Here is a 27,948-nt window from a genome sequence, read left to right as displayed (position 1 = left end):
AGCTGGGATAGATAGGAGTTAGAAGGTTGGTAGGGTGGGGGGGGGGCTTCAATTTAGAGTGCAACAGAGAAGCAGCTAATGTAAAGGAAAACTCAGGAGACAGCTCACCAGTGGCTAAGCTGGGTCTTAGCTCTGCTGTGGGGGATAGGGATGCCAACCTCAGAAATGAAAGGAAACTGCTTGATATGCACCAGATATGATTGGACGTATTGCATAGCCTGGCTAGGAGTAGCCACAGCACTTCTGAGAGTATTGAAGAATGCAATTTCGACATTTTGGCTAATGACATTAGCACTCTGCAATCTACCATGAGCATGTGTTCACCTCGTGGACTCTGCAGTCAGGCCCTCTACACATTGTGCTACTAACTCTTGTAGCTTTGACCAAAGCTCAAACTGGTGTAATTACAGCTCTGGGATCCACCAGATCTGCCAACTTTGAAATATTAGCATAATCATTTCTCTATGTGGGCTTTCTATGTAATTCATGATCAGTTGGCAAAAGATGTATTTTAATTAACAAGGTGCTTTTTCCCCTCCTACCCTAAAGGCACTGACTTAGGTCTAAATACAGTTCCTTGGGCCCTGATTGTCCTTTTATTTCATGGGCCCTGGTCGCTCTCTGATTTCATGGGTTCTGGGTGATACTCCACATAGTTGTTCTTTATATGTGAACACAACTGTTGAATGTTTACAGGCTACTAAGAGTGAGGGCATCACAGTCAAGCATGATGCCTTCACCACCTAATGCTCACACATGCATTTAGCAATAGGAGATATTGAATCATTAAACTTGCTTAGGATTTAAGTATACAATGCTTGAACTACTGAGCTGTTCCCGCACCACTGAGCTATGATTCCGAACGCTTAACCTTCTATAATACAGTAAGAGTTATTCCCATGGTACTGAGGTTTTAACTGCGAGCATGTAACCAGCTAGAATATAGCCTAAGATATACTCAATAATTTGTTTTAACTTTTTTTACCTGTACTCCTCTCAGTCCCCTTGGGCCTACTGGGCCTTCTGGGCCCTGTAAAGATAAGATAAAATATTGGAACTGTAGCACAGGCATAAGGGTTTATTCCATTGTTATTTACAAGTGAATACATTTGTGAATCTGCTTCAATTAACTGTAAAATTTATAAATAATATCCAAGCTTCTGTTTTTTTTACAATTTATGTTGTGCTTGAAATAATTTTAATAAACAAGCTAAAAACAGAAGAGTGAAAAGAACACATACCCTGTCACCTTTTGTCCCTGGAAGCCCACATTCACCTCTTTCGCCCTTAGTATTAAAAACAAAGTTAGAAATTAAAATATTTATTACACAAAGAAATATAGGATTATTAAATTATCCAGACTTCCTGTAGCAATTGCAGGCTCATATTTTTTGCGAAATGCTTTGGTCTCCTAATAAATATGAGATCAGAAGATAATTACAGGTGTGGAAAGCCGTTAAGCTCATCTTAATTCATCCATTCAAAAGGATTGTAAAATCCCCCCCACTATATCATCTAGTTGTTTCCTGAATGATTCCAAATGATTTCACCTCCACTACTCTACCTGGAAGCCCATTTGAAGTCTTGGTCCCTTGTAGGAAGAAGTATTTCCCAATACTGATTGTAAAGATACTTTTTGCGAACTTGAACCCATGACCCATTGTTCTAATTCACAATTCAATTTAAAGTCATGTTTTGAAATTGCCTTTTCCATTCCATTAACCACCTTATTTGCCACTTCCCCAGACTTAAAATTCCTGTGTTTTCTGAAGTTTCCTTGTATCTCAAATGTCTGATAGTCTCTTCTCTGCACTACCTCTGGATCTTGTTTCTTGGTGACCAGAGTTTGAGGTATGGTCTAATCTGACGGCTCTAAATTATGATTATTACTTTCTCTGACATATAAATAGCCCCAATTTTAACTCTGTGCAAGTGGCTGGGTTTTAAATAAATTAAATTGTACCCAAATTTTATACTTTTAGAAATGCAGTTTAAAATTCTATTAATTTTGTTGATTCCTGATCGGCACTGGTCAGACATGTTTAGCACCAAGCCTACTAACAATTCTAGATTTCTTTAAGCTTCACTCCGAGTTATTTCAACACAATTTATGGAAAATGTGTATTACCAAATTTTCCATCTAAAATGCAACAGTAGTCAGCATTAAATTTCACCTGCCATTTTTCTACCCATATACATGGTGCATCCAACTCAACTGGCAATTTCTGGTCAGCCGCTTCCAATTACATTGCCCTCTCTCCTTTGATGATATCTGAAAACTTGACCACTTTGCAAAGAGTTTCTGAATCCTGGTCATGTTTGCAAAATCAAAACTGCAGCGGCACCAACAAATTGCCCTGAGCCATTCCAATCAGTACCTTCCCCCACCTCAGCATGACTCCTCTAATGGAAGTTGCTCTCTCCTGCTCCAGAGAGTTACTTAACCATTCCCACAGTTAACCCTGAATCCCCAAGAACTGTGTTTAACTTTATGTGGAACTTTGCCAATAATCTTTTGAAACTCAAGATATACTGCATCATAGGACTTTCCATGATCCACTTGGGTTGTCACTTCCTCATAGAAAGCAAATAAATTATTCAGAAAAGATCTTCCCTTGGATTAAACCTACTGCAATGTATTTCTTGAAAGACCACTCCAATTTAGCAATATTAATATTTGAACAAATATGTAATGTGAAGCTAATGGAAAAAAAATTGGAACATTCTTATGAGGGCCATGACAATATCTATTTCCTATCACAAATAGATGCATGTTATTGCATTGAGTAATTTTCCTTTCTAAATAAGGGGCAAACTTGGTCATGGGCAGGAAGGGAAGAAACGTTTGAATCATATTTGCCAACCGTTATACAACATCACGGGGGGGTGTATGATGTGCAATCAATAGAATACTGTCCTCTTTATGCTCCCATCCACATTTAATTTCACCTCCAAATTGTACTGAATAAAAATTTGTTCATTTCTCATTACCATAGTAAATTTTAATCAGATAACTTAATGGATCTTCAAGCTTCTGAACCCCAAACTTAAGGCCACCAAATTGCTGTTTCCTGATTTATCATGATTTCTTGCTTTTTTCAATTCTATTGCTGCCTCGCATTATAGGTCTAGGACCTTTGCCTTTCCTTCTCAAAAAAAGCCCTTCAATCATTCTACTTACCTGTTCACCTTTGTATCCAGCTCTTCCCTATAATTGAAAATAAAGTGAAAAAAATCAGCAATCTAGATAGTTATCAGTAAAACACTGCTGTCCTTAATATTATAAACAAATAGTATTTGTTAAGAACACAAATTCATTAATTCCAACATTTAGGGTGGATTCGGGGTGAAATTTAATGCCCTCCCTCCTGGTGAGTTTGGTGGTGGGGGGGCTTTTAATCAGGTGGGAGGTAGCAGGTGGGGATCCCAGATAAGTCTATGGTGGGAAGGCTCATGGAACCAACCAGGGAACAGGCTATTTTAGACCTAGTAATGTGTACTGAGACAGGATTAATTAATGATCTCATAGTAGAGGATCCCCTAGGCAAGAGTGATCATAACATGCTAGAATTTCACATTCAGTTTGAGAGTGAGAAACTTGTGTCTGAAATTGTAGATAAGGAGTGACAGACGTAATTTTCAACAAAGAAATATTCCACTGAGAAAGAAAGAGTCCATGAGAAAGATAAATCATCTGTGGTTAACTAAGGAAGTTAAGGATGCTATCAAATGGAAAGAAATGGCATACAATGCTATGAAGATTAGCTGTAGGGCAGAAGATTGGTAAAACTTTAGAAACCAGCAGAGATGACTAAAAAAAGAGCGAAATTAGAATATGAGATTAAAATAGAAAGAAATATAAAAATGGACTGTAAGACCGTCTGCAAATATTTAAAAAAGGAGAGTAGCTAAAGTAAACATTGATCCCTTAGAGATGAGACTGAGGATTAATGGGAAACAAAGAGTGGCAGAGACAATTCTGTACCTGCCTTCATGACAGAAGATAATAAAAGTGTCCTAAGAAAAGTAGAAAGTTAAGACACAAAAAGGAGAGATGAACTTAAACAATCACTATCACCATCGCTATCACTAGAGATAAAGCATTATGAAAACTAAAGAGACCAAAGACTGAGAAGCTCCCCTGGACCCAATGGCCTGCATCCTAAAGTCCTAAAAGAAGTGCTGCAGAAATAGTGGATGCATTCGTTGTAATCTTCCAAAATTCCCAACATTCTGGAAAGGTCCAGCACATTGGAAAGCAATAAATGTAATGCCCTATTCAGAAAGAAGGGAGACAGAAGTCAGGAAAATACTGGATATTTAGTTTAACATAGGAAAAGTGCTGGAATCCATTATTAAGGAAGTAGAGTGGGACATTTAGCAAATCATAATACAATCAAGAGGAGTCAACATGGTTTTAGGAAAGGGAAATATTGTTTGACAAGCTTTGTAGAGTTCTTTGAGGATGTAAGAAGCAGGGTGGGTAAAGGAGAACCAGTAGCTGTAGTGTATTTGGATTTCCACAAGGCATTTGATAAGGTGCCAAATAAAAGGTTACTGCACAAGATAAGAGCTCACGGCATTGATAGAAGATTAGGTGGGAAAGCAAGCTGTGTGGAGGACATAAAGGCTGGGATTTTTTGTGCCTGCAGCGTCGGGCATGTTTGGTGGCGTGAGTGGACAATATTCATGATGGTGTGAAACCAGTTCGTGATTGTCCGCTCAGCCCGCCGATGGCAAGCCACGTTTTCCACCATCGGACGATATCTGCATATCATTATTAGGCCAACCCGCTGGAATCGTCTACCCACATCGGCAGGAAAACACACCAATGTGTTTCACAACAGCACATCAAAGGCATGCACATGGTGGGCTGCACTTTGAGGGGAACTTGGAGGTGAGTACACAGTAACTTTGTGCAGTGCTCGTCAGGGTCACCTGTTGGACTTCAAGCTTGAGGGGTGCTGGGGGGGAGAGGGGTTAAGAGCAGCCCTGTCGTTGATGCGACTTGTGGGGGCGGGAGTTAAGAGCAGCCCTGCTGTTGAGGTGACTTGTTGTGGGGGGAGCAAGGGCTGCCTTGCAGTTGAAGCGACTTCTGGGGTGGGGGTCAAGAGTTGAATATAGCGCACAAGCATTTGGGGTAGGGGGTAGGATTGGTGAGGGAAACGGTCACGCATTAGGGAAATGTGTATGAAGTGACCATTCCTCTGCAACTGAGACAGTTCAAGCGCAGTCATTGATATGATTGGAGTTGGGGTCCTAGCTTATCTGTCCACTCAAGCAATACAGAGGCCACAAAGTGCCACCAAGTGCTCCAAAGCTTTTTACCCTGAACCCGGCACAGACTGCAAAGTCATGAATGTTTTTGTAGACTGTAGAACAGTTGGATGACTGTACACATTGTACAAACCCCTCGCTAAAGCTGGCCATGGAGCAGTCGCTCCTGGAGGCGCTCAGTCGCTTGCACTGTCAGCATTCCGGTTTGGACCAGTCTTCCCCATGGTTCAAGCTAACAGTACAGCCTTGCAGTGTGGGCTAGGAGAATGCCTGCGCCTGAGCTGAGAGCACAGCATGCAATGCAATGGGCAAAGCTGCCGCCAATTGGTCGGGTTGACTGGAGCGGAGGTGGTGAGGTTTCAGGCAGCCATGCAATGCACTAATCTCTGGCCATCAAAGTGATGGCCAGCACTCTCTGGGAAACATTAAGGGGCCTTCACAATTAGCCAGGACAGGTTCTTAATACACCCATGCTAACCGCGTGTCTCTCTCTTTCATCCCGCAGGAGGAGTACATCAGGATCATGGAGCCTGGTGAACTAGCTGTATGCCTGATGGACTACAGAGAGCGAAGGCAATGGAGGAGAGAGTGACTGAGGCTCCTGGTTGCGCCTCAGGAGCAGGAACAGCAACCTCAGAAAGAAGGGGTGTCTGAAGCTCCCACACGCTCCGCCGAACAGCCACAGTGAGCCGTTGGTTTCCGGGATAACGGGATTGTCTTATGAGGAAAGGTTGAGCAGGAGTTTTGATGAATGTGAGTGATCTTATTGAAACATATAAGATTCTGAGGGAGCTTGACAGGATAGTGCTGAGAGGGTGTTTTCCCTCATGAGGGAATCTGTAACTAGTGGGTACAATTTCAAAATAAGGGCTCCCATTTAATTCAGAGATGAGGAGGAAATCCTTCTCTCAGAGGATTGTTAATCTTTGGAATTCCCTACCGCAGAGAGCAGTGGAGGCTTGGCATTCAATATAGTCAAAGCTGAGTTACATGTGTTTTTGATCTACATGGGATTCAAAGCATCCATGATATTACTGAATGGCGGAGCAGGCTCAAGGAGGCTAATGACCTACTCCTGCTGCTATTTCTTATGTTCTTATATTAAAGTAGGTACATTTATTTGATGCTGATTTTTTCAATCAGTTTATTGGCATGATCACGTAGGGGCAAAGACATCATACACATTCTCACATTCTAGTGTGGGCAGTGGATTGGAGCAAAGTGGGTAGGAAGAAAGGAAGGCTCTGGTCTTAAAGGTAGATTGCATTGCAGAGATGAGAAGACTTTAGAGATCAGCGGTCTTCTGATGCCCTAGCAGCAGTCACTGTGGAATTATATGAATCTTGTTGATATTCTCCATATACTCTGCTTCCAGCAAAGTTACGCCTGTCTCTCTAGCAATGTTAAAGTTCAGGCATGTTGGTCTGACAAAATTTTGCAGGGCACAGCACTCTACAACTATGCATGACACACGATTTAGAGTTTATTGCAGAGCCCCTCCCAGCCTGTCTAGTCAGTAAATGCTTCCTTTAAAACCTCTATTGGTCATCTTGAAGGTCAATCTTTTAGAGGCATGGCTTCAGTATACTGCTCCGCTGCTACTATTCAGGCCACAAGTAATGGGGCCACTGGTAGCATGTGTAGGTTTGGGGACACACAAGTAATCTGTTAACATGATTTTCTTCCTTTAAGATGTCATACAACTGCACTTCGGTAACTTTCAACATATCTTGCATAGATATGTATGATTCTTTCCATGTTGTCACACACAATCTGTACATTCAGCTCGGGCAGGATCTACAGTGGACAAGCCATCTGTTCTGCCAGATTATCATCCAGGTGCTTAAGGCAACAGGGTTTGTTTTACACAAGTTTTCAAAACGTTCCTCCATAATGAAATGGCTTCTTATATAATACTAATTTAGATTAGTGGAAACTTGCATGAAAGTTCATCAAATTGAGCTAAAATTTCTTGCGACATACATTTTGTATAACTGAAACTAAGTGTGTTGGAAATCTTTTGCTCTAACTAATGACACTTGAAGGGTAATTTTGTGAATTTGCACTCCTGGCATGGAATTCTGCATGTCAGAAGTGTGAATTTGCCAATTTTACCTTATGGGTTTACTATAATAATTGTATTATATTCCACATGTACTTTCAGACTTTCTCCAAGTAATGCTGTCATTGGAATGAAGACAGAGACTCTACATCCTAATCATTCACAGCTTTGTTTTGACAGCATCTTTCTCTCTCTTATTCCTCATTCAAGCAGGCTATATGGGTTTCTTAAGTGTCTTCTTTTACATGTTATTTGGAAACAATTACATCCCAAACAGTTTATGTTTATTTCGGAAACTTGACAGAATATGACATGGTGACAAGATTACATTTTCAAACAGTGTAAATTATACCTCCACTCCGTCCCTTCCAGGAATTCCACTCAAACCTGATTCACCCTGTTAAACACAATTTTAAACATATCAGCTAAAATGTTGCTAGAAGCAAATTATAATAAATGTAGCACAAATAGGCAGGTTGCCAAATTATTTCATTCAGCATAATTAATTAAATAAATCTACCTTTTGTCCTTTTAGACCTGGAGCACCATCATCACCAGGGCGCCCTTTCTTCCCCTACAGAATTAATGTAAACATTAAAAAAGTAGAAAATGATCATCCTGACCAACTTTCGCAATTCCATTTTTCAATTACTTGAATGATACATGACTACCCACATGTCACTTCATAAATATAGGCCAATGAACTATGCATGCGAATGACCAAAACTTAAGAGACATTTTACCTCATTATTATTGTTGTACAAGTCAGAAAACTTTTACTATTTAGATTTACCACCTTCCAGCAACCATGGGGCTGAATTTTACTGCAGGCTTTGGGACCCCGATGTTGGGATGAAATTAGGGTACTAAGCCTGTGCTCGACGGCAGTGGGACTGGTTTGGCAATTATACCGCGGCTGGCCTCCTATTGAACCTCCTGCATGCCTGCCATCCAATTAAGGACAGCAAGCAGGCTCCTGATGCTGACAAACCAAACAGAAGGCTGGAAGCTCTGAATCCTCAGCAGCCCCACTAGGAGAGGTAGTTGCTGCTCAGGCATGCAAGAGACTAAATTGAAGGTGCCTCCAAGTAAGTTTTAAAAACTGAAAAATTCAGGGAGCCAAGGGTTGAAAAGGAAATACCTCCAAGACGATTGTTGGGGCCACAGGGACTGCCTCCTTTACCTGTGGACCCCCCTTTGTATCTTGGAGCCTCTGGCTGCCGCAGGGAGGCTGCTCCATTAAGCTGGTGGCGTCCCCTTGTGGCTGGGTGGGGTTGCCGTGCTGTTGGCAAATTGTTGGCGGCTCCGTGAAATTGCCTAGTCGGACATTTAATTGTGCAGATCAACTGCCAATCTCCTTGGAGCAGGCGACCAATCCACATCACAGCCCTCTGCTGGGAAAACACCCCAGTGGCAAGACTGTGGTGCGGAGCTGCGCGACTCCATTACTTTACTGTCCCCACCCCCCACCCGCGGGCTGGTAAAATTCTGCCCCACCTGTCAGCAAAACATGCACATACTCCGGGGAAGAAAGAATACATTTGTGTACAGATGTAATTAGCACGAGCTTTCTTTAACGCATGACTCAAAAAGACCAATATCTAGTAAGGTATGAGAACAAGCAACTGTTTACCATTCCATTGGTAACTAAAGTTTATCATTTTTTATCATGAGAATCTGAAATTCAACTAGTATTGCCTTTGGTAGATAACATTCCTAAGCAAAGCCAGGCACAGTTTTATATGGCTCGATGGAAAGAACTGCAGTCTTTTACAGCAGTGCCTGTGGTAATCTACAACGTACATCAGTTAGTGGAACATAATAGAATTTTCCAGTTTGGTGGGGCATGTTTTTCTCCACTCGTACCATCACACTTCTCAAGATGAAGCAATAATTAATGAGAAAACAATTTAGAAACAACTGGGTTAAGGTGTAAATGTTGTCTTACAGCAGTTGATAGTTTTTTTTTCTGGCTATTAAACAGATGACATTCTAATTGTAAGACTTCAAATCACATGTGAGAGAATTTCAGGAATCTCACTTTTAAACACCTGTTTTATGGCACTGCAGCTGCCCCGTTCCACAAACACAAGTTAATCTGATACTGTTGAATGATTTGTAACAGTATCATTGGAATTTACTATTGAAAGCAAATGCAAGTCTCAGCTCGAGCACTTTGCATTAATGCCAGCAAGCAGCTTTTATGGTGAATATTGAAATATATTATAAACTGAATAAAGTAGCACTTTATTATTATTAAATCTACAAAACAGGCTAAAGAAGATGTCCCAGAAATATCTTTGCATCTACTTCTTAGCTAAGATTAGCAAACAATGGGAGTACAAATTTTAATGTATTAAAATAATACACAAGGGAATATCACTATCAACAGGAAATATTTATTTGTATCATTTGAACTTTCAAACGATGATATTTTCAAAGGGAGCCTGGCTGGTGGAAAGGGAACACTTGAGAATTTTGATTAAAACTGATTAAACATTTTAAGTTATGGAGGTGATTACTTCTTACAGGAACCTACAGGACACACAACCTGTCCACTTTGAAAGAAATCAGTGTTTGATGAACAGAGGACATTTGTACGGTCTGGAAAAATACAGAGCAGAGTTTTTCTTTTAAGTTAATAAGGTAACAAATTACTTTTACATAGGAAATAAGTGCGTAAAGGCTTATACTACCAGGCTTATACTACGTTTAGTACCGTTGTAAGCTAAAGTAATGAAATGCTGGTGCCATGTGCTGTGTCAGAGTTTGATATAAAATGCTGTGTTACAAGGTGGCACAAAATACTGTCATAGGCTGGTAAGATGCATTCTGGCACAGGGGGATACAAAGCATTGTGTCTCAGAATAGTCCGATGCCCTACCTCACTGACCAGCACAAAATTCTACCTGTGACAGGAGGTACATGTACTATATCAGAAAGTGCCATGTCAAAATGTGTGCAATATGCTGTCATGTGGTGTATAATGTGCTGTGCCATGGGGTGTACAAAGCACTGTGTCACAAAGTGGTCAATGTACCATGTCACAGGTTGGTCCAATATGCCATGTGATAGGTCAATACAATATGCTGTATAAGAAGATGGCAGAATCTGCTGTCACAGGAGAATGGTGCAACATGCTGTGTCCCAGGGTGGTACAATACACTGTTACAGGGTGATATAATGTGCTGTATCACAGGGTGTGCTGTGTAACAGACTGGTACAATGTACTGTGTAGCAGGCTAGTAGAGGCTGAGGAATGAAATAAAGTGGAGAATGTCAGTTAGTGCATCTTGGGAATAACGATCATAGTATTGCAAGGTTTAGATTGCTAACGGTAAAGGACAAAGAGCAATCTAGAATAAAAATATTTAATTGGAGGAGGGCTAATTTCAGTGAATTAGGGAGGATTTGCAGTAGCAACATGAATGGTATTCGCCACTAACAGGATGCTGCCATCAAGCCAAAAAGACGTTCTGCTTATCTCACAAATGAGTAATGTGATATATAAATTTCAGTGCCAGTGTGATGCTAGATATATAAGCTGTACGTCCCAAAGACTGGCGGATCATATCAAACAGCATGTCCCTTCTGCTTTTTGCAACCGGCAAGGTACAGACCGTACCCAACCAGCCTGAGCTTGCAAAAGTCGACACACAGTATCCAACATTAGATGTGATTCCACAATTGGACAACATTTGCTAAATAATCCTCAGGTGCTAAAAATTATGCTGACAGCCAATTTAAGATTGTCAGTCAGGCTCACAATGTGGTGTATTTGCATGTACTACATATATTAATACACAGGATCCTGTTCTTTGCAGACAGAAAGAACATGTACACACATTGCGCCTGTTTCAGCTAAACAAAATAAGTGACAGCCATTTGCTGGCTCATTCCTCAGGGCAATGCCTTGACCAGAGTCAGGCTGCCTGGTTTAAATTTCAAACAATGCTTGGCAGTTAACGGTCAGTCACCATTAACACCTCTACCAATCAGAGTCCACTTGCCAACCAATCAGCACTCTCTTCTCATACAGTATAAAGTTGTTGTTTCCCCTGACATTGATATTCTTGCAATTGTCCTGATGAGTGCAGGACGAAAAACTTCAACAAAATAGTTCACAGATCAGCCATGATCCCACTGAATGGCAGAACAGGTTTGAGGTATTATATGGCCTACTCTGTTCCTATGTTCCTGTGTAGCAGCATGGCTACAAAATTGGCTAAGGGATATTGAATGGCTGTTTTTAGGACTGGAATGAAGTACACAATGGAGTTCCCCAAGGTTCGGTTCCAGGACCACTGCTGTTTTTGATATACATTAATGATTTGGACTTGGAGTGCAGGGCACAATTTCAAAATGTGAAGATGGCATGAAACTGGGAAGTGTAGTAAATAGTCCGAGATATAATAAGGCTTGAAGAGAACGTTGTCAGGGTGGTGGAATGGGTAGATATAAGGTAGATGAAGATCAATGCAGAAAGGTGGAGGTGATATATTTTGTTAAGAATAATAAGAGACAATACAAGTCAAATGGCACAAAAGCAGGTGCAAGAAGAGAGCGCCTTGGGAGTGTTTGCGCACAAATCCTTGAAAGTAACAAGCAGTTAATAAAGCATAAGTATCCTGAGCTTTATTAATAGAAGCATAGGGGGAAATTTCAACCTGAAAGAAATGGGTGCATTTTGGGCAGGTGGATGGTTAAAATGTTAAAAATCTGAATTTGACACCAATTCTCCTCCAACCTGCCCACCTTCAGTTTTAATGGAGGAGGGAAGCTGGCAGTCAATCAGGTTACAGAAGGCAGGTTTGCAATTTAAATATTATAATGAGCTGTGTGTCTCATATTTCTCCACTATTTCCAATTTAACTCTGGATGGCTGGGTATCCAAGGCCTCCTGACAGTCACAGGAAATTGAAGGCTAATGGATCCAGGAGTGAAGTGCCTCGCCTCTTCAAGCCCCAGCACTTGGACACTCCCTACCCTAAGGCCTCTGGCCTGTTCCTTTGCCCCTACACCCCTCCAAAAAGATACAGAACTCGATTGTAGCCCTCAAAAGGGCGTTGGATAAATATTGAAAATGAAAAGAATTGCAAGGGTATGGAGCAAGAGATGGGGAGCAAGACTAATTGGATTGTTCTTCAAAAGAGCTGGTGCAGACTTGAGGGGCCTTCCTCTGTGCTGTACTGTTCTATTATTCTACAATGTGCTGTTCCAGGGTGGTACAATGCAATCTCTCACTGGCTGGTAATATGCACTAAAGTATTTGTGGTAGGGCAAGGCATTCTGCCTACCATCATACAGATGATAAATTCCATATCTCAGCCAGGTTATCTTTTGGGAGGAAGGGAAGTAATGGAGCTGAGGGGATATCAATAACCTTCTCCTAATAATGCTGAGTTCACAATCTTTTTGTACTAGCCCAGTGAAGATTTGATCCTTTATGTCAGTGATGATACCAACTATTCCAAAGGTGAACATGATTTGATCATGAAATTAAAGCATTATAAAGGTTCTCTAACTTGCAACAACAGCAAAAATGTATAACAAAAACAGAAAATGCTAGAAAAGCTCAGCAGGTCAAACAGTATCTGTGGAGAGAAAGACAGAGTTAATGTTTCAAGTCCTTATGGTTCTTCTTCATAGCTCTGAAGAAGAGTCATACGGACTCAAAACATTAACTCTGTCTTTCTCTCCACAGATGCTGTTTAGACCTGCTGAGTTTTTCCAGCATTTTTTGTTTTTGATTCAGATTTCCAGCATCTGCAGTATTTTGCTTTTATCTTAGTATAAATGTACGCTCTTCCTCATGGAAAAATGCAAATACACAAAAGCAAAAGAAATGAAGAGATTTCCTTGTCAAGACCATGAGGAATGAATGATGGATATCTTACCCGAGATAAAACATTAATTATGAAAATGGAGTAATGGAGAATATATAGGAAAAAGAATTACAGGTATGTACATGATGACACCATAACAACAGAAGGCTTAAAATACAAATGTAAAAGTCATTTTTCTTAATTCCCTTCATCTAAGTGCTTTTCCCCAAAAAAATTGAAAATATTTTCTGTACTAACAGGATTCAAACTATATTTGATCAAGCTGTATTTGATCATGTAATATCCTTCCATCCAGAGCATCTTATGGCCCTTGCCTTCTTGCTATTAATGTCACTATAGCTATCAAATCCATAAAATTAACCTCAGATTGAGTTAGCAGCAATAGTAAATGGTATTCAAAACAAACAAAACTTACAGAAGAACCAGATGGACCTCTTTCACCTTTTTCACAAATACATTTTGGTGTTTTTGGGCACTGAAATAAATAAAAATGATTAGAAGCACACAGACACATGGACACAGACACACACACACACGCGCACACACAGATATAATGTTACATTTGGCTCCAAGATAATCTGCATAAAGGAAAAAATTGATTTATGACCAGAGAACATAAAGTCTGGAGTGAGGGAATTCCACCCAAAATGCCAGGCAACTGTGGCAAAAGTGAACAGGGTCCTGGGTCTTTGCTCAGACTGTCCAGTCTAAAACTGAGGCCACGCTAAAAGGGATATATAAAGATCTGGTAATATGAAGTATTGTGCAGGGCCACAGGCAGAAGGATTTGATTCAGGTATTTAAAATAATTAAGGGCAACAATAACACAAATGTTTGAGGTGATGGGGACAAATAGAATTAGAGGTCACACATTTAAATTTATAAAGTAAGGCTGGATGTTCAGAACAATTTTTTTTGAGAGAGGGTGATCAACCTGTAGAACAGGGTTCCAGAGCTGATAGTGAGGGCTGACTTCTTACATTTCTTTCAAGAAAACATTAGATGCAATTTTGCAGAACTACAAGATCATTGTGAAAAGGTAAGATTTTGGGCAATAACCAACAGTTTGGGTCCTTCTGGCTTCCTTGGATTGTTCTTGAGGAGTCAGGGAGAAGCTTTAATAGTGAATTTCTTAATTAGACATGGATCTGCTTCTTCCAGGAAGTGGAGGTGTGGGCGGAAGGAAAGCGTGAGGGATATAGGAAAGAGTCCAATAAGAAGTGGGGCTAATCTTATTGTCATTTCTCATGCTGAGAAGAAAATGTACCTTAAAATAAACTGGCTCATTCTACAGATCTTACTATCTTCATCATGTAAAAAGTTGATAACAATTGAATGATTTACTTAAAATTCCATATACAAAGAGAATGTTATAAATCATAACATGTCACCTACAACATCGACAAATTAATTTCTTTGGAAACAAGTCATACTTACCCCTTCATCAGCCAACTCTGCCTGCAAAGAGAAGGTACAAAAGTTAGTTTTAAAAAAAAAAATTGAACTGGATCCCACACTCCCAGTACAGAGTCATGCTTTAGGGGCAGACGGTCAGAGAATCAAGGCTACAACCCTCTTGCTGAAAGAACAGGGTTGGGAGGTTACATTTGCTATTTAGTGCTGTATTTACCAGAATGATGCATTTAATACAAAGTAACTTAAAGCAGACAGAGTGAAAGCAGGCACTCACTGTGTGCAGTGACACCAATGTGCAATTCCATGAAGTGTAACGATGCAGGTTTAAATCATCAATATTGTTTCATTCTTAATATAACCTCTGTTGCACTGTCATAGCCTAAGAGCAGCCTATCTAAACAAACCCACAAAAGGAGTTTGGAGAAAAGGATCCTTGCTGTGAATTTGGGTGCTGTTAGGGGCAATTTTGACTTTGAGTGGTAGTGGAAAATGGGCAAAATCAATTCTGTGACCCTTTATATATTTCTTCCAATTTTCCATGGTGCTATTTCTAACATAAAGTAACAGGTGCTTGTCAGTAACATACTTCATTTTCTCTCTGATGATCCTCTGTAATTTGAATAGGAAGTGATTGTTTTTTTGAAGAGCAATAGACAAACACAAGTTGCAGTTAACACTATGCAATGCATTAGTTTGAAGATATATAAAAGAATTAAGTATGAAAAACTGTTTATAGAATAAAATCATTTACCAGTAGTATTCCTACGAAGTTACTAACGAATAGTCTATCATCTTACGTGAAACTTCTATTATGAACAAATGAAGAGAAGGCATCAAAAGGCTATCTGATCATCAAGCCTATTCCAATCAGATGTAATGCAGCGAAAGTCATCACTTACACCCTCATGGTCCCACTGTATCTGGGCTGTGTCATTGGTTTGTCACACACTACAATGGGGCAAATTTACTGAAGTAATATATCACATGACATATCACACAACAAGTATAAGGTAAAAATATTAAACATCTTACTGATACTTAAAGAAACATATCTCATTTGCAATATTGGGAAGAATTTTCCGGTTGGCGAGTAGGGGCAGGGCCCGCTCGCCGACATGTAAAATGACGCGCGGTGACGTCGGGCGTGCATCCCAACCTCACCGCGCATCATTTAGATTTTCAGTTATTTCTGTGCTCTTTTGCGCGCTTCGTGGAAGTCCCCTCCCTCCGCCCACACAGGGAGCACACAGTGCTTTAATTGGCCCGCCTACGTAAAACGGTGGCGCAGACCTGATCGAGTTTGCACCCGCTCCCGCTTGCCCCTGCACAACACTCGCAATGGGGGAAAATTCTGCCCACTATTTACTTCACACTTTACAAAACCTGCTTTAACGTAAGAGATAGGATCAGGTGTAGGCTGTTCAAGCCTGCTCCATCATTCAGTATGATCACATCTGATCTCCTACCTCAACTCCATCTTCCCACATTATCCCCAAATTCCTTGATTGCCTTAGTATCCAAAAATCTAATTATCTATATCTTGAACGTACTCAATGATGGGAGTCTCTGAGGTAGACAATTCCAAAGATTCACAACACTGAGTGAAAATAATTATCCACATCTAAGCCTATTCGCTGATCCCTTGTTTTGAGAATGTGACCCCCCCTAGTTCTAGACTCCCCAGCCAGGGAAAATATCCTCCCAGCATCTACCCTTTCAAGCACCTTAAGAATTGTATATGTTTTAATGAAATCGCCACTTGTTCTTCTAGGTAATATAGACCTAGTCTATTTAATCTCTTCTCAAGGGCAATCCCTTCACTCCAGGAATTCATCCAGTGAACCTTTGTTGCTTTCCTTCTAAGGCAAGAATCTCCTTCTTTAAGTGAAGAGACCAAAATCTGTACACAGTACTCCGGGTGTGATCACAGCAAGGCCCCATATAATTGTAGTAAGATTTCTTTACTCTTATAGTCCCATCCCTTTATAATAAAGGCTATCATATCATTTACAAGTCCAATGTCAAAAATACAGCATCCTTGGGACTGAGACAATGCCGAATTTTGGGTTTTCCTGAATTTTGGACATCGAACGTGTAATCAGACCAGATTACAGACTAGCAAACCAGCAGACTGCACATACCTGCTGGATATCCCCAGGCAGCTCGGCGAAGACTATTTTAATTTTAGGCCGCTGTGACACTTGGGTATATGTTGGAAGACAGGGGTGGTCTGGAAATGGGGGCCAGTGACCAGGAAGGAGGAGAAGGTAATGATCAGAAATGGGAGTGACCAGTGGCTAACAGCAGCCCATGTTTTTAATGCACTCCTTCTCCTGGCTTTTTATTCTGGTCGAGGCTGGCAGTCATCCCTTTAAAGACTGATGCTTAAGCTGTGCGCCCTCCTTGGCAACCACATTCAAGGCAAATTAATTGCATAAAGGGAGATCAGAGCATAAAATAGGCATTAGGCCTCTTATTGGCAGATGCAAAGGCACTAATGCCTGCTTGAGACACCTGGGTGCCTCTTTTGTTGGGGATATCTGCCTCAGAATATGTGTGCAGTGCCTTCAAAACAGGTGAGTCATCACCAATTTGATGCATTTGTTTTAATTTTCCAAAATTCCCTACATTTTAGAAAGGTCCTGTCAGATTAGAAAATAGCGAATGTGACACCTCTATTCAAAAAAGGAAGTGAACAGAAAGCAGGAAACCACAGGCTAGTTAGATTAACATCTGTCATGGGAAATAGCTGGAATCTGTGACTAAGGAGGTTATATTGGGGCACTCAGAAAATCTCAATACAATTAAGTATTGTCAACATGGTTTTGTGAAAGGAAAATCATGTTTGACTAATGTATTGGAGTTCTTTGAGGAAGTAACAAGCAACATGGATAAAAGGTAATCTGTGGATCTGCTGTACTTAGATTTCCAGAAGGCACTTAACAAGATGCCACATCAGAGGTTACTATGCAAAATGGTATAGGGGTAACATATTAGCATGGATAAAGGGTTGGTTAGCTAACGGGAAACAGCAAGTAGGGATAAATGGGTCTTTTTGGGTTGGCAAGTTGTGATGAGTGGAGTGCCACGGGGATCACTTCTGGGGCCTCAACTATTTATAATTTATATCAATGACTTGGATGAAGGGCCCAAAAGTATGGTTGCTAAATTTGCTGATGATACAAAGATAGGTAGGAAAGTAAGTTGTGAAGAGGACATAAGGAGTCTGCAAAGGGACATCGGTAGGTTAAGCAAGTGGGCAAAACTTTGGCAGATGGAGTATAATTTGGGAAAATGTGAACTTGTCCACTTTGGCAGGAAGAATAGAAAAACAGCATATTATTTAAATGGAGAGAGACTGCAGAACTCTTGAGGTAAAGGGGGATCTGGGTGTCCTGGTACATAAATGATGAAAAGTTAATATGCAGGTACAACAAGTGATTAGCAAGGCAAATGGAATGTTGTCGTTTATTGCAAGGGGGATGGAATATAGAAGTACAGGTGTTTTGCTACAGTTGTACAGGGCATTGGTGAAACCACATCTCAAGTACTGTGTACAGTTTTTCTTTCCTTGTTTAAGAAAGGAAAGAATTCATTAGAAGTAGTTCAGAGGAGGTTCATTCGACTGATACCTGAGATGGGGCGGGGGGGGGGGGGGGGGGGGGGGGGCGGCGGCGGCAGCATCTTAAGAGGACAGGTTGGACAGGCCAGGCCTGTATCCGTTGGAGTTTGGAAGATTGAGAAGTGATCTTATTGAAACATATAAGATCCTGAGGGTACCTGACAGGGTGGATGCTGAAAGAATTGCTCCCCTTGTGGGAGAAATTAGAACTAGGGGGCACAGTTTAAAAATAAGGGGCCTCCCATTTAAGATAGAGAGGAAATTTTTTCTCTGAGGGTTGTGAATCTTTGGAATTTTCTTCCCCAGAGAGCGGTGCAGGCAGGATCAATGAATATTTTTAAGGCAGAGGTAGATAGATTTTTGACTAACAAAGGAGTCAAATGTTATCCGGGATAGGCGAAACCTGGAGTAGGGGCCACAATCAGGTCAGCTATGATCTTAATGAATGGCAGAGTAGACCTGAGGGGCTAAATGGCCTACTCTGGCTCTTACTTCGTATGTTCGTATGTATGTAATTTAACTGAGTATCAAAAACGTCTGGTTTTCAGATGATTCCGGTTTTCAGGCAGCCGGATTTTGGGCAATGTACCTTACTTTCCTAATTGCTTGTTGTACCTGCAAGTTAACTTACTGTGATTCATATACAATGACACCCCGGTTCCTTTCCATGCCAACATTTTCCAGTCTCTCACCCTTGAAAAAAAATCTGCTTTTCTATTTTTCCTACTCAAGTGAATATCTCTATCTTTCTCCACATTATATTCTATTTGTCATGTTCTTGCCCGCTCACTTAACCTGTCTATATCCCTTTGCAACCTCTTTGTGTCCTCCTCACAGCTTACTTTCCTGTCTAATTTTATCAGCAAACTTGGAAATATTATGCCTGTTCAACTCATCTAAGTTATTGATATAGATTGTAAATAGCCGAGCTTAAGCACTGATCCTTGTGGTACCCCAATACTTACAGTTTGCCAACCTGAAAATGACCCGTTATATTCCTACTATATGTTTTCTGTCTGTTAACCAATGCTCAATCCATGCTAGAATGGTACAACATATCCCATATGCCTTAATTATGTGTAATATTATTATGGCACCTTACTGGATGCTTTTCGAAAACCCAGGTACATTACATCCATAAATCCCCCTTTATCTACCTTACCAGTTACAGCCTCCAAAAACTCGTAACAGATTTGTCAAACATAATTTACCTTTCATAAATCCATGTTGACTCTGCCCAATCACATTATGATTTTCTAAGTGCCCTCTAATCACGTCCTGAACAATAGATTATAGCAACAAAAACAAAAAGTGCTGGAAAAACTCAGCAGGCCTGACAGCATCTGTGAAGAGAAAGACAGAGTGAGATTGTAGCATTTTCCTTTCAACTGATGTCAGCCTAACTGATCTACAGTTCCCTGTTTTCTCTCTCTCTCCTTTCTTGAATAGCAGGGTTATGTATGTTACCTTTCTAAAATCTAGAGAAATCTAGAAGATCAAAATTAATGCATCCACCATCTCAGTAGCTATCTCTCTTAAAATATTAAGATGTAGGAAATCAGGTCCAGGGGATTTTTCGGCTTTTCATTCCATTAAGTTTTCCAGTAGTATTTCTTTGCTAATGCTAATTTCTTTAAGTTCCTCATTTACATTACACTGTGTTTCCCACTATTTCCAGAATGTTTTTGTGTCTTCAAATGTGAAGATAGATATAAATATTTGTTTAATGTCTCTGCCATTTCCCTATTCCCCATTATAATTTCACCTGTCACTGCTGCTAATGGACTCACATTTATTTTTCTTTCTAGATACCTTTAGAAGTTTTAAAAAATTGATTTTATATCTCATATTGTATTTTCTCTCTATCAATTTCTTTGTCATCCTTTGCTGAATTCTAAAATCCTCCCAATCCCAGGCTTTCTGCTCTTTTTGGCAATATTAGAAATGTCTTCCTTTTATCTAGCGCTACCTTTTAACTTATATTGTTAGCCACGGTTGGGCCACTTTTCCAGTGGGGTTTTTATTCCTTATGGAAATGTATATACCTTGCGAATAATGAATTAATTCTTAAAATGTTTTCCATTACTAATCTACTATCATATCCTTTAATGTTAATTCACAATCTACCTTAGCCAGCTCATCCCTCACACCTACATAATTTGCTTTGTTCAGGTTTTAACAATCTAATTTCATATTTAACAACTCACTGTCATATCCAATATAAATTCTCTCTTACTATGATCATTCTTCCCCAGAGGCCCCTTTACTTAGGTTATTCATTAAAACTGTCTCCTGGCACAATACTAGCTCTAAAAAAGCCTTTTCCCAAGTTGGGTTCCTTGACATACTGATCTGGAAAACTATCTTGAAATCATTCCATGAATTCATCTCCCAAACTGTTACAAGTTTATGTGATGTTAAAGCCCCCTGTGACGAGTATATTACTCTTGTTATAGTCACTTCTAATTTCCTGATTTATAGGGCAGGATTTTGAGTTCGGCATGCGGGCGTGGTCGGCAGGCTTGGGAGTGGCCGGGAAATTGGCCGCTGCCTGCAATCAGCCCCGGACTGCGATTCCACGCTGGCTGGCCAATTCACAGCCAGCCAGCATGAAAGGCGCACTGAGAGGCTCAGCGCTGCTGGGGTGGGGACAGGAGGAGGGCGAGGGCTGAAGTCAGCGTGGGCGCAGGGGAGGGGTCACAGAAAGCTCCCTGAAGGCAGAGAGCTGCCTCAGGGAGCTGAAGAATTTAAATCCAATAATAACAGATTTTAAAATCCGGAAAAGTTGCCCACGCATCAGAAATAGTCACCTGAACATATACAAGATGAAAATTCTGTGTAAACATTTTTTTAATTAATGTCGGAAACCTCATCCCTCACTTGGATGAGGTTTCCTCAAAAAGGCAAAGGCCGCCTGGCCGTTTCGCCTGCCCGCTAACCGTAATGTTGGACAGGCAGCGAAAAATCACGGTTGATTAACATGTTAATGGCCTTAATAGGCCTCTTAATTGTCGGCGGCATGCTGCTGACTCTCACGTGCGTCTGCTGACTGAAATATCGTGCAAGTGCGCGATGACGTCGGGACTCTCGCTCGATGTCATCACGCGCTGTTTCACACTTGAGTGTGTCGGGTGCACGCCCACACGCCAAGTGAAAAGTTCTGCGCATAGACTACCTGATAATACAATGACCATGTGGGAGCCTATAAACTATCCCAGCAGTGTTTTCTGCCTATTGTGTTTCTTAATTCCACCCAAACTAATTCCAATCTTGTTTTATAGATCTAAAATACTTTATCTCATCTGTTACTATCAGGGCTATCTCACATCCCCACCCCCACCTTTTCCATTTTGCCTCTCTCTTCTAAAAGTCAAGAATCCTGGAATATTTAGTTCCCAACATAATATGATTGGCACTCTGCAACCACATCTCCATGTGGCTATTAGATCAAAACTAGTTATTTCTACCTGTAATAATTCATCTATTTTGTTACAAGTGTTTTGTGCATTCAGATATCATGCCTTTAGCTTTAACTTTTTTTCTATTTTTCCCTGATGTCACCTTACTCACTAATAACCTTTGTTAAACTCTGTCTCTTCCTGACCCGTTTTGCTTATTTTTACATAAATTTCCTACTCCACTCGACAGCCTGGAGTCTTATTACTTTTACTCTTACCCTTTCCTGAATCCTCCTGGCTCCTCCACCCTTCATTAGTCTAAAGCCTTATCTACTGCTCCAGATATTCCATTCGCCAGGAAACTGATCCCAGCACTGTTTAAGTGAAGCCCAACTCAACCAAACAGCTCCCTCTTATCCCAGAACTGGTATGAGTGCCCCATGAATCAAAATCTCTATCTTCCACATTATTCTTTCAGTCACGCGTTTAATCCTCTAATCTGTTTATTCTTATGCTAATTTGCACATGGCTCAAGTAACAATCCAATATTGTTACCTGTGAGGTTCTACATTTTCATTTGAACCCTAGCTCCTCAAAGTCTCTCAGCAGAACCTCATTCCTATTTCAGCCTGTCATTGGTTCCTGTGTGGACCAAAACAATTAGATTCTCCCTCTCCCATTCCAATTCTTCTCCAGATACGAGGAGATGTCCTCAACCCTGGCACCAGGCAAGCAACGTATCATTGGAGCTCCTGATCGCAGCTGCAGAGAACAGTATCAATCTCCCTCACTATACGCTCCCCTACCACTATCACATTCACTTCCACTCCCCTAAATTGGAAGGCCTCCTATGCCACAATGATGTGATCAGCCTGTTCATCCACCCTACACTCTTTTCCCTCATTCATGCAGGCAGCAAGAACCTCATACCTGTTAGATAAGGGCAAAAGCCGAAGCTCCTCCAGCACTTTACTTGGCAGCCCCTTATCTGCATGACTCTCAGTCCTGAACCATTAACTAGACCTGTACCACCATCTAACCTAACCTCCTGGATCAAAGATTCAAGTAACTGCCCTGCTCCCTGATGCCCTGTAATGTCTGCACTTTGGACTGCAGCTTGAAAACTCTTGAATTGTACTTGCTACCATTGTATATGGAAGATATTAAAGTTTCAAATTTTGATTTCTCAGAAATGATATATTGCTAGCCCAGCATTTATTGCCCATCCTTAATTGTCCATGTGAAGTTGGAGGTGAGCTGCTTTCTGGAACTGCTGCAGTCAATGTGGTGTAGGTACACCCACAGTGCTGTTAGGAAGGGAGTTCCAGGATTTTGGGCCAGCAACAGTGAACGAATGGCAAAATATTTCCAAGTCAGGATGGTGAGTGGCTTGGAGGGGAACTTCCAGGTGGATCTGTTCCCGTTTGTGCTGATGTGGAGGTTCCTATGAGTGTATGTTCCTGTGCGTTGGAACATGTTGATGTGGGGATGAGTGTGTGCTAGCCTGAGCATCTGCTTGCCTGTGCTATGCTACTTACCACTTCTAGGAAGAGTTTTCCCAAGGCGCTGCTGTCTTGCAGGTTGTGCACGAAGCGGGAAGCAGGCGGACTGGCTAAAAGGCGCAGTTTGGCTGCATTTGGTGGCTCGGTGGCCACAGGTGACATGCCCACCGTGAAGAACTTGATGCCATGGTTCTTGGCCTCAGCCGTGGCTGCGTAGATGTCTGGATTCCTCGGGTGGTCCACGCCATCAGTCATGAGCACAGCCACCCGGATGCTGCCCGGGGCTGCCTCGTTCAGATACAGCTGGGTCAGGTTGGTGATGGCATATGTGGTGTAGGTGCCGTGCCCGATGTAGCCAATGGGGGCGACGTGAGCCCTGAAAGCGGCCGGGCCACTCCAGTCACGGAACGTCTGCTCGATGAGCACTGTGCTGCTGTACTGGAGCAGCGCCACTCTGGGCACCAGCCGCCGGCCACTTGACACCCGCAGCTGCTGCAGCCGGTCCACAAAGTCCAGCACAAAGTTCTTCTCCCGGTTGTGGTTGAAGTCCTTAGCACTTTCAGAACTGTCCAACAGGAATGCAATCTCCAAACTGCAATCCTCCTCTAAAAAATGGGAAAGATAGATTGGTTTTTGGCACTGTTAACCTATTTTGTTACCTGAGGAATTGCAACCTTGGGGTGAAGGAAACAAAAATAATCCAATTTTTCAATAACTTCACTTGGCTTCACTTTGCATTTCCTCCACAGAAAGACAAGCAGTTTGTCAGCACAATGTTTACACAATGAAATAAGTTGATTTATTTTTAAGTAGCTTTGACAATTAGCTCTTCTTGTTTTGTTATTGTCTACGGGTCTATATTAAACCAGATGCGTTGTACAGTAAGTCCTCACGTTAAGTTGCCACGCTTAATGTTGTTTCCTTGCAATGTCGTTTATTCTTTTGGACCTTTTTGTCAATTTGCGTTGTCATTTTCAGTTTTACATTATCTGCAATCTGGCCCTGCAACCCCGCACTGAACCCTGGGCCAGCCACCACCATGTTCTGATGCCAGAGCCACTGCCACCATCACCAAAAGACGAGGCTGCGGGGAGAACAAGGCCCATGACCCGGGAGCAGGAATGCAGGGCAGGGAAGCTGCCGGCCGCCGATCATGTGATGAACTGTGAGTAACCCGGAACAGGGGGCGTGGAGGAAGACGGGAGGGATTGAGGCCCCGGTTCTTTCCATGGACCCAGCCAGCCAGCTCCATCCACGGCCCCGCCCAGCCAACCCCATCCACGGCCCCGCCCAGCCAGCCCCATCCACGGCCCCGCCCAGCCAGCCCCATCCACGGCCCCGCCCAGCCAGCCCCATCCACGGCCCCGCCCAGCCAGCCCCATCCACGGCCCCGCCCAGCCAGCCCCATCCACGGCCCCGCCCAGCCAGCCCCATCCACGGCCCCGCCCAGCCAGCCCCATCCACGGCCCCGCCCAGCCAGCCCCATCCGCGGCCCCGCCCAAACGGCTCCATCCGCGGCCCCGCCCAACTAGCTCCATCCGTGGCCCCGCCCAACCAGCTCCATCCACGGCCCCGCCCAGCCAGCTCCATCCACGGCCCCGCCCAGCCAGCCCATCTGCAACCCTGCCCAGCCAGCTCCATCCATAGCCCCGCCCAGCCAGCCCCACCTGTGGCCCCACCCAGCCAGCTCCATCTGCGGCCCCGCCCATCCAGCTCCATCCGCGGCCCCGCCCATCCAGCTCCATCCGCGGCCCCGCCCAGCCAGCCCCACCCGTGGCCCCGCCCAGCCAGCTCCATCTGCGGCCCCGCCCAGCCAGCTCCATCCACGGCCCCGCCCAGCCAGCTCCATCCACGGCCCCGCCCAGCCAGCTCCATCCGTGGCCCCGCCCAGCCAGCTCCATCCGTGGCCCCGCCCAGCCAGCTCCATCCGCGGCCCCGCCCAGCCAGCTCCACCCGCGGCCCCGCCCAGCCAGCCCCACCCGCGGCCCCACCCAGCCAGCCCCACCCGTGGCCCCACCCAGCCAGCCCCACCCGTGGCCCCACCCAGCCAGCCCCACCCGCGACCCCGCCCAACCAGCTCCATCCGCGACCCCGCCCAACCAGCTCCATCCGCGGCCCCACCCAACCAGCTCCATCCGTGGCCCCGCCCAGCCAGCCCCACCTGTGACCCCACCCAGCCAGCTCCATCCACGGCCCCGCCCAACCAGCTCCATCCACAGCCCCGCCCAACCAGCTCCATCCACAGCCCCGCCCAACCAGCTCCATCCACGGCCCCACCCAACCAGCTCCATCCGCGGCTCCGCCCAGCCAGCCCCACCCGTGGCCCCACCCAGCCAGCTCCATCCGCGGCCCCGCCCCACGAGTTCCATCCGCATCCACCCACTCAGGTCTATCGGCTCCATCCCCACCCGGGCTCCATCTGCGGTAATCCCCCACCATGGCTCTATCCACAGCCCCTCCTGGACTTCATACCCCACCCCCCACAGGGACAGGGGCTCGGCCCCTGCAGACTGTTAGGAAGGCGTCCAGACCTCAGACAGATAGGGAGAGAGACAGAGAGAGAGAAAGGGAGAGAGACGGAGAGAGAGAGAAAGGAGAGAGAGACAGAGACAGAATAGGAAAAGTGAGAGAGAGAGAGAGAGAGAGGCAGAGTGGGAAAGAAGAGTCAGAGCAGAAAAGAGACAGAACGAGATTGAGACAGAGACAGAGTGGGGAAGGAGAGAGAGAGAGAGAGGCAGAGTGGGAAAGGAAAGCAGGCAAAATGTTGAGTTGAGTTTCAAGAGTGCTGTGAGTGAGACACAGAAGCTGTGCTACTCGGCTTATTCGGGCGATTTAGAGTTATCTAATTTGAATTTATATAGTATTTCTGTTATATTCAGTGATTTATTTTACTTTACAAGTTATTTCAGTTAGGAATTCACAGCTCTGCACAGTCGGGGAGAGTATTTCAACTTGTACATTGGGCATGAACTTCAGTGGAGTGGCAATCCGACTCTGATTGCCACTCTGCTCCTACTTTCATACCTTCAAATTCTTCTGATCCTTTCTCGCCCGATCTTCCAAATCAGGCTGGGTGAGAACTGTGTACGGCAGGTGCTCCTGTCGAGAGCTGCAGAATCGGTTGCAAGGAGGCCACACCCCCTTATGTACAGCCCTGGCTGCCATAAATCAGGTAGTTTTACACGTCCAGCCACTTTCAAGCCAGGGAGAAGTTAATCAGGGAGCCAGTTTGTCAGACAGTTGGGGTGGGGTTGGGCAGTCGGGGGGAGAGTCGCGCAGTCGGGGGGAGTCGCGTAATTGGCAGAGAGTCGTGCAGTTGCGAGGGGGGAAGGGCAGTCAGGTGGAGTTCAGGTGGTCTGGGGGGTTGGGTGTTGAGCATTTGGGTAGTCGGTGGGGGTGCCTGACAGTAGGGGTGGGGGGTTCAGGCCTGAGGGTGGGGGGAGTCAGTAGTTGAGGGAGAGCCCTGGGGGATGAGGGTGGGGGTGTCCCACGGGAGGAGTAGGTGGGGGGGGAGGAATCCTGTGGGGGTGCGGGGGGGCTCCCATGGGGGTTTGGTGGGTGGGCGGTGCTGTGGAGGGGTCAGCGTGGGTTGGTACAGTAGTTACCCAGAAGTTAGAAGTGGTTTTAATCCTTGTTACTTTTCCTGGGCACCTATTACTGTAAGACAATCGGAACCATCCCAAGTTTGCGATTCAAATCGCATTGCGGGATGGTTCCCAGTGCAGGACAATAGGGTTTACCCTACACCCAGTGCACATAACCAAGACTTATGAATGAGGAAACTTGGGCAAAAAGCGAAAAGGGTCAAATAAACAACAAAGTTAAATAAAAGTTTGATATAACCTTGTTCATTTTCTCCAGGCTCACTGGATGAGAGATACTTAATTTTTTGCCTTCTAACCAAATGTCCGTCGCCGCGTTCTTCATAGTCTTGTGATAAAACTTGCTGGTAGCCCAACCAAAACAGGAGCCACGAGAGCTGACAGAGCGCCTTCATTGCCCCTATAATAATAAATCTGCATTTAGAAATCTCTTCACACAACTTGTCGAGTTCACGGACCCATATGTCAGTTTTGATATATGCAATGACAAGTTATATTGCAAACTGCGTTTTGCCACATTCAATGAGCAGATTAAACATACTCTCACGGATCAGAGGTAGGTTCTCGCTTTTCTTCTACTTTTGGTGCAGAATTGTTTAAAGTTAACTTTCGGAACCGCGCAGGAGAAACCCGCCGCAAAACTGACAAGATGCTGAAAAGTGCACAACCAAAATGTCGTAGGCTGCAATGAATTTAAATCAATGTTGTAATGACTGTAAATAAGATAAGGCATTGAACAATGTCACATCTTACGTGTGGGAGTTCTCAGCGGCCTTTTCCTGCGCTGGACCCGAAAACAAAACAAGCATTTGCAGGATAACACTGGTCGAGTGTCCGAATGTCAATTCAATTTCTGGGCAAATCTTCGCCTGCTTTATAAGTGAAGGCGGGACAGCCCGAGGATGGTACTGAAGTGTGGAAGACAATTGGCTGCAACGTGAAGCTGCAATTTAATTTGAAAAGAATTGCAACAAAAGAGGAAGAAGAACATACAGGTGTCATGAAATTGAATTGCGACAAGTATTCACTTCATAAAGAGAAAGGCACCCGGCGCAGAATTTTGCGCAATCCAACGTATGGTTCGAATTATATCAAAAACTTAGAGAGTGAAGTTAGAATGCGATATAACAGCCACTGTAACGCTGAGACGGTATACCTCCAGTTTACAGTTCTAAACTATTTCATTGGCTGTAAAGCGCTTTGGAGGTCCTGAGGTCATGAAA

The 27,948-nt window shown here is 43.4% G+C and overlaps 1 protein-coding gene across 1 annotated transcript in view; it reads right to left on the bottom strand.

Moving 5' to 3' along the window:
- The window catches only part of col28a2a (collagen, type XXVIII, alpha 2a), a 145,582-nt gene extending 118,211 nt beyond the window's left edge, over positions 1-27,371 (bottom strand). The window contains exons 1-10 of the mRNA XM_078552112.1: positions 27,267-27,371; positions 26,967-27,125; positions 23,160-23,728; positions 14,623-14,643; positions 13,601-13,660; positions 7,860-7,913; positions 7,692-7,736; positions 3,182-3,208; positions 1,242-1,286; positions 986-1,030 (exon numbers count right to left, since the gene is read on the bottom strand). Coding sequence (XP_078408238.1) covers positions 986-1,030; positions 1,242-1,286; positions 3,182-3,208; positions 7,692-7,736; positions 7,860-7,913; positions 13,601-13,660; positions 14,623-14,643; positions 23,160-23,728; positions 26,967-27,120 — 1,020 coding nt within the window. The 5' untranslated portion in view covers positions 27,121-27,125; positions 27,267-27,371. The remainder of the gene's footprint in view (positions 1-985; positions 1,031-1,241; positions 1,287-3,181; positions 3,209-7,691; positions 7,737-7,859; positions 7,914-13,600; positions 13,661-14,622; positions 14,644-23,159; positions 23,729-26,966; positions 27,126-27,266) is intronic.
- Between the last annotated feature and the right edge of the window lie 577 nt (positions 27,372-27,948).

The sequence above is a fragment of the Cetorhinus maximus genome, chromosome 11, assembly GCF_964194155.1.
Source record: "Cetorhinus maximus chromosome 11, sCetMax3.hap1.1, whole genome shotgun sequence".
Taxonomy (NCBI): domain Eukaryota; kingdom Metazoa; phylum Chordata; class Chondrichthyes; order Lamniformes; family Cetorhinidae; genus Cetorhinus; species Cetorhinus maximus.
The sequence above is the reverse complement of the archived record's forward strand: the minus strand, read 5'-3'. Positions and strand labels throughout refer to the sequence as shown.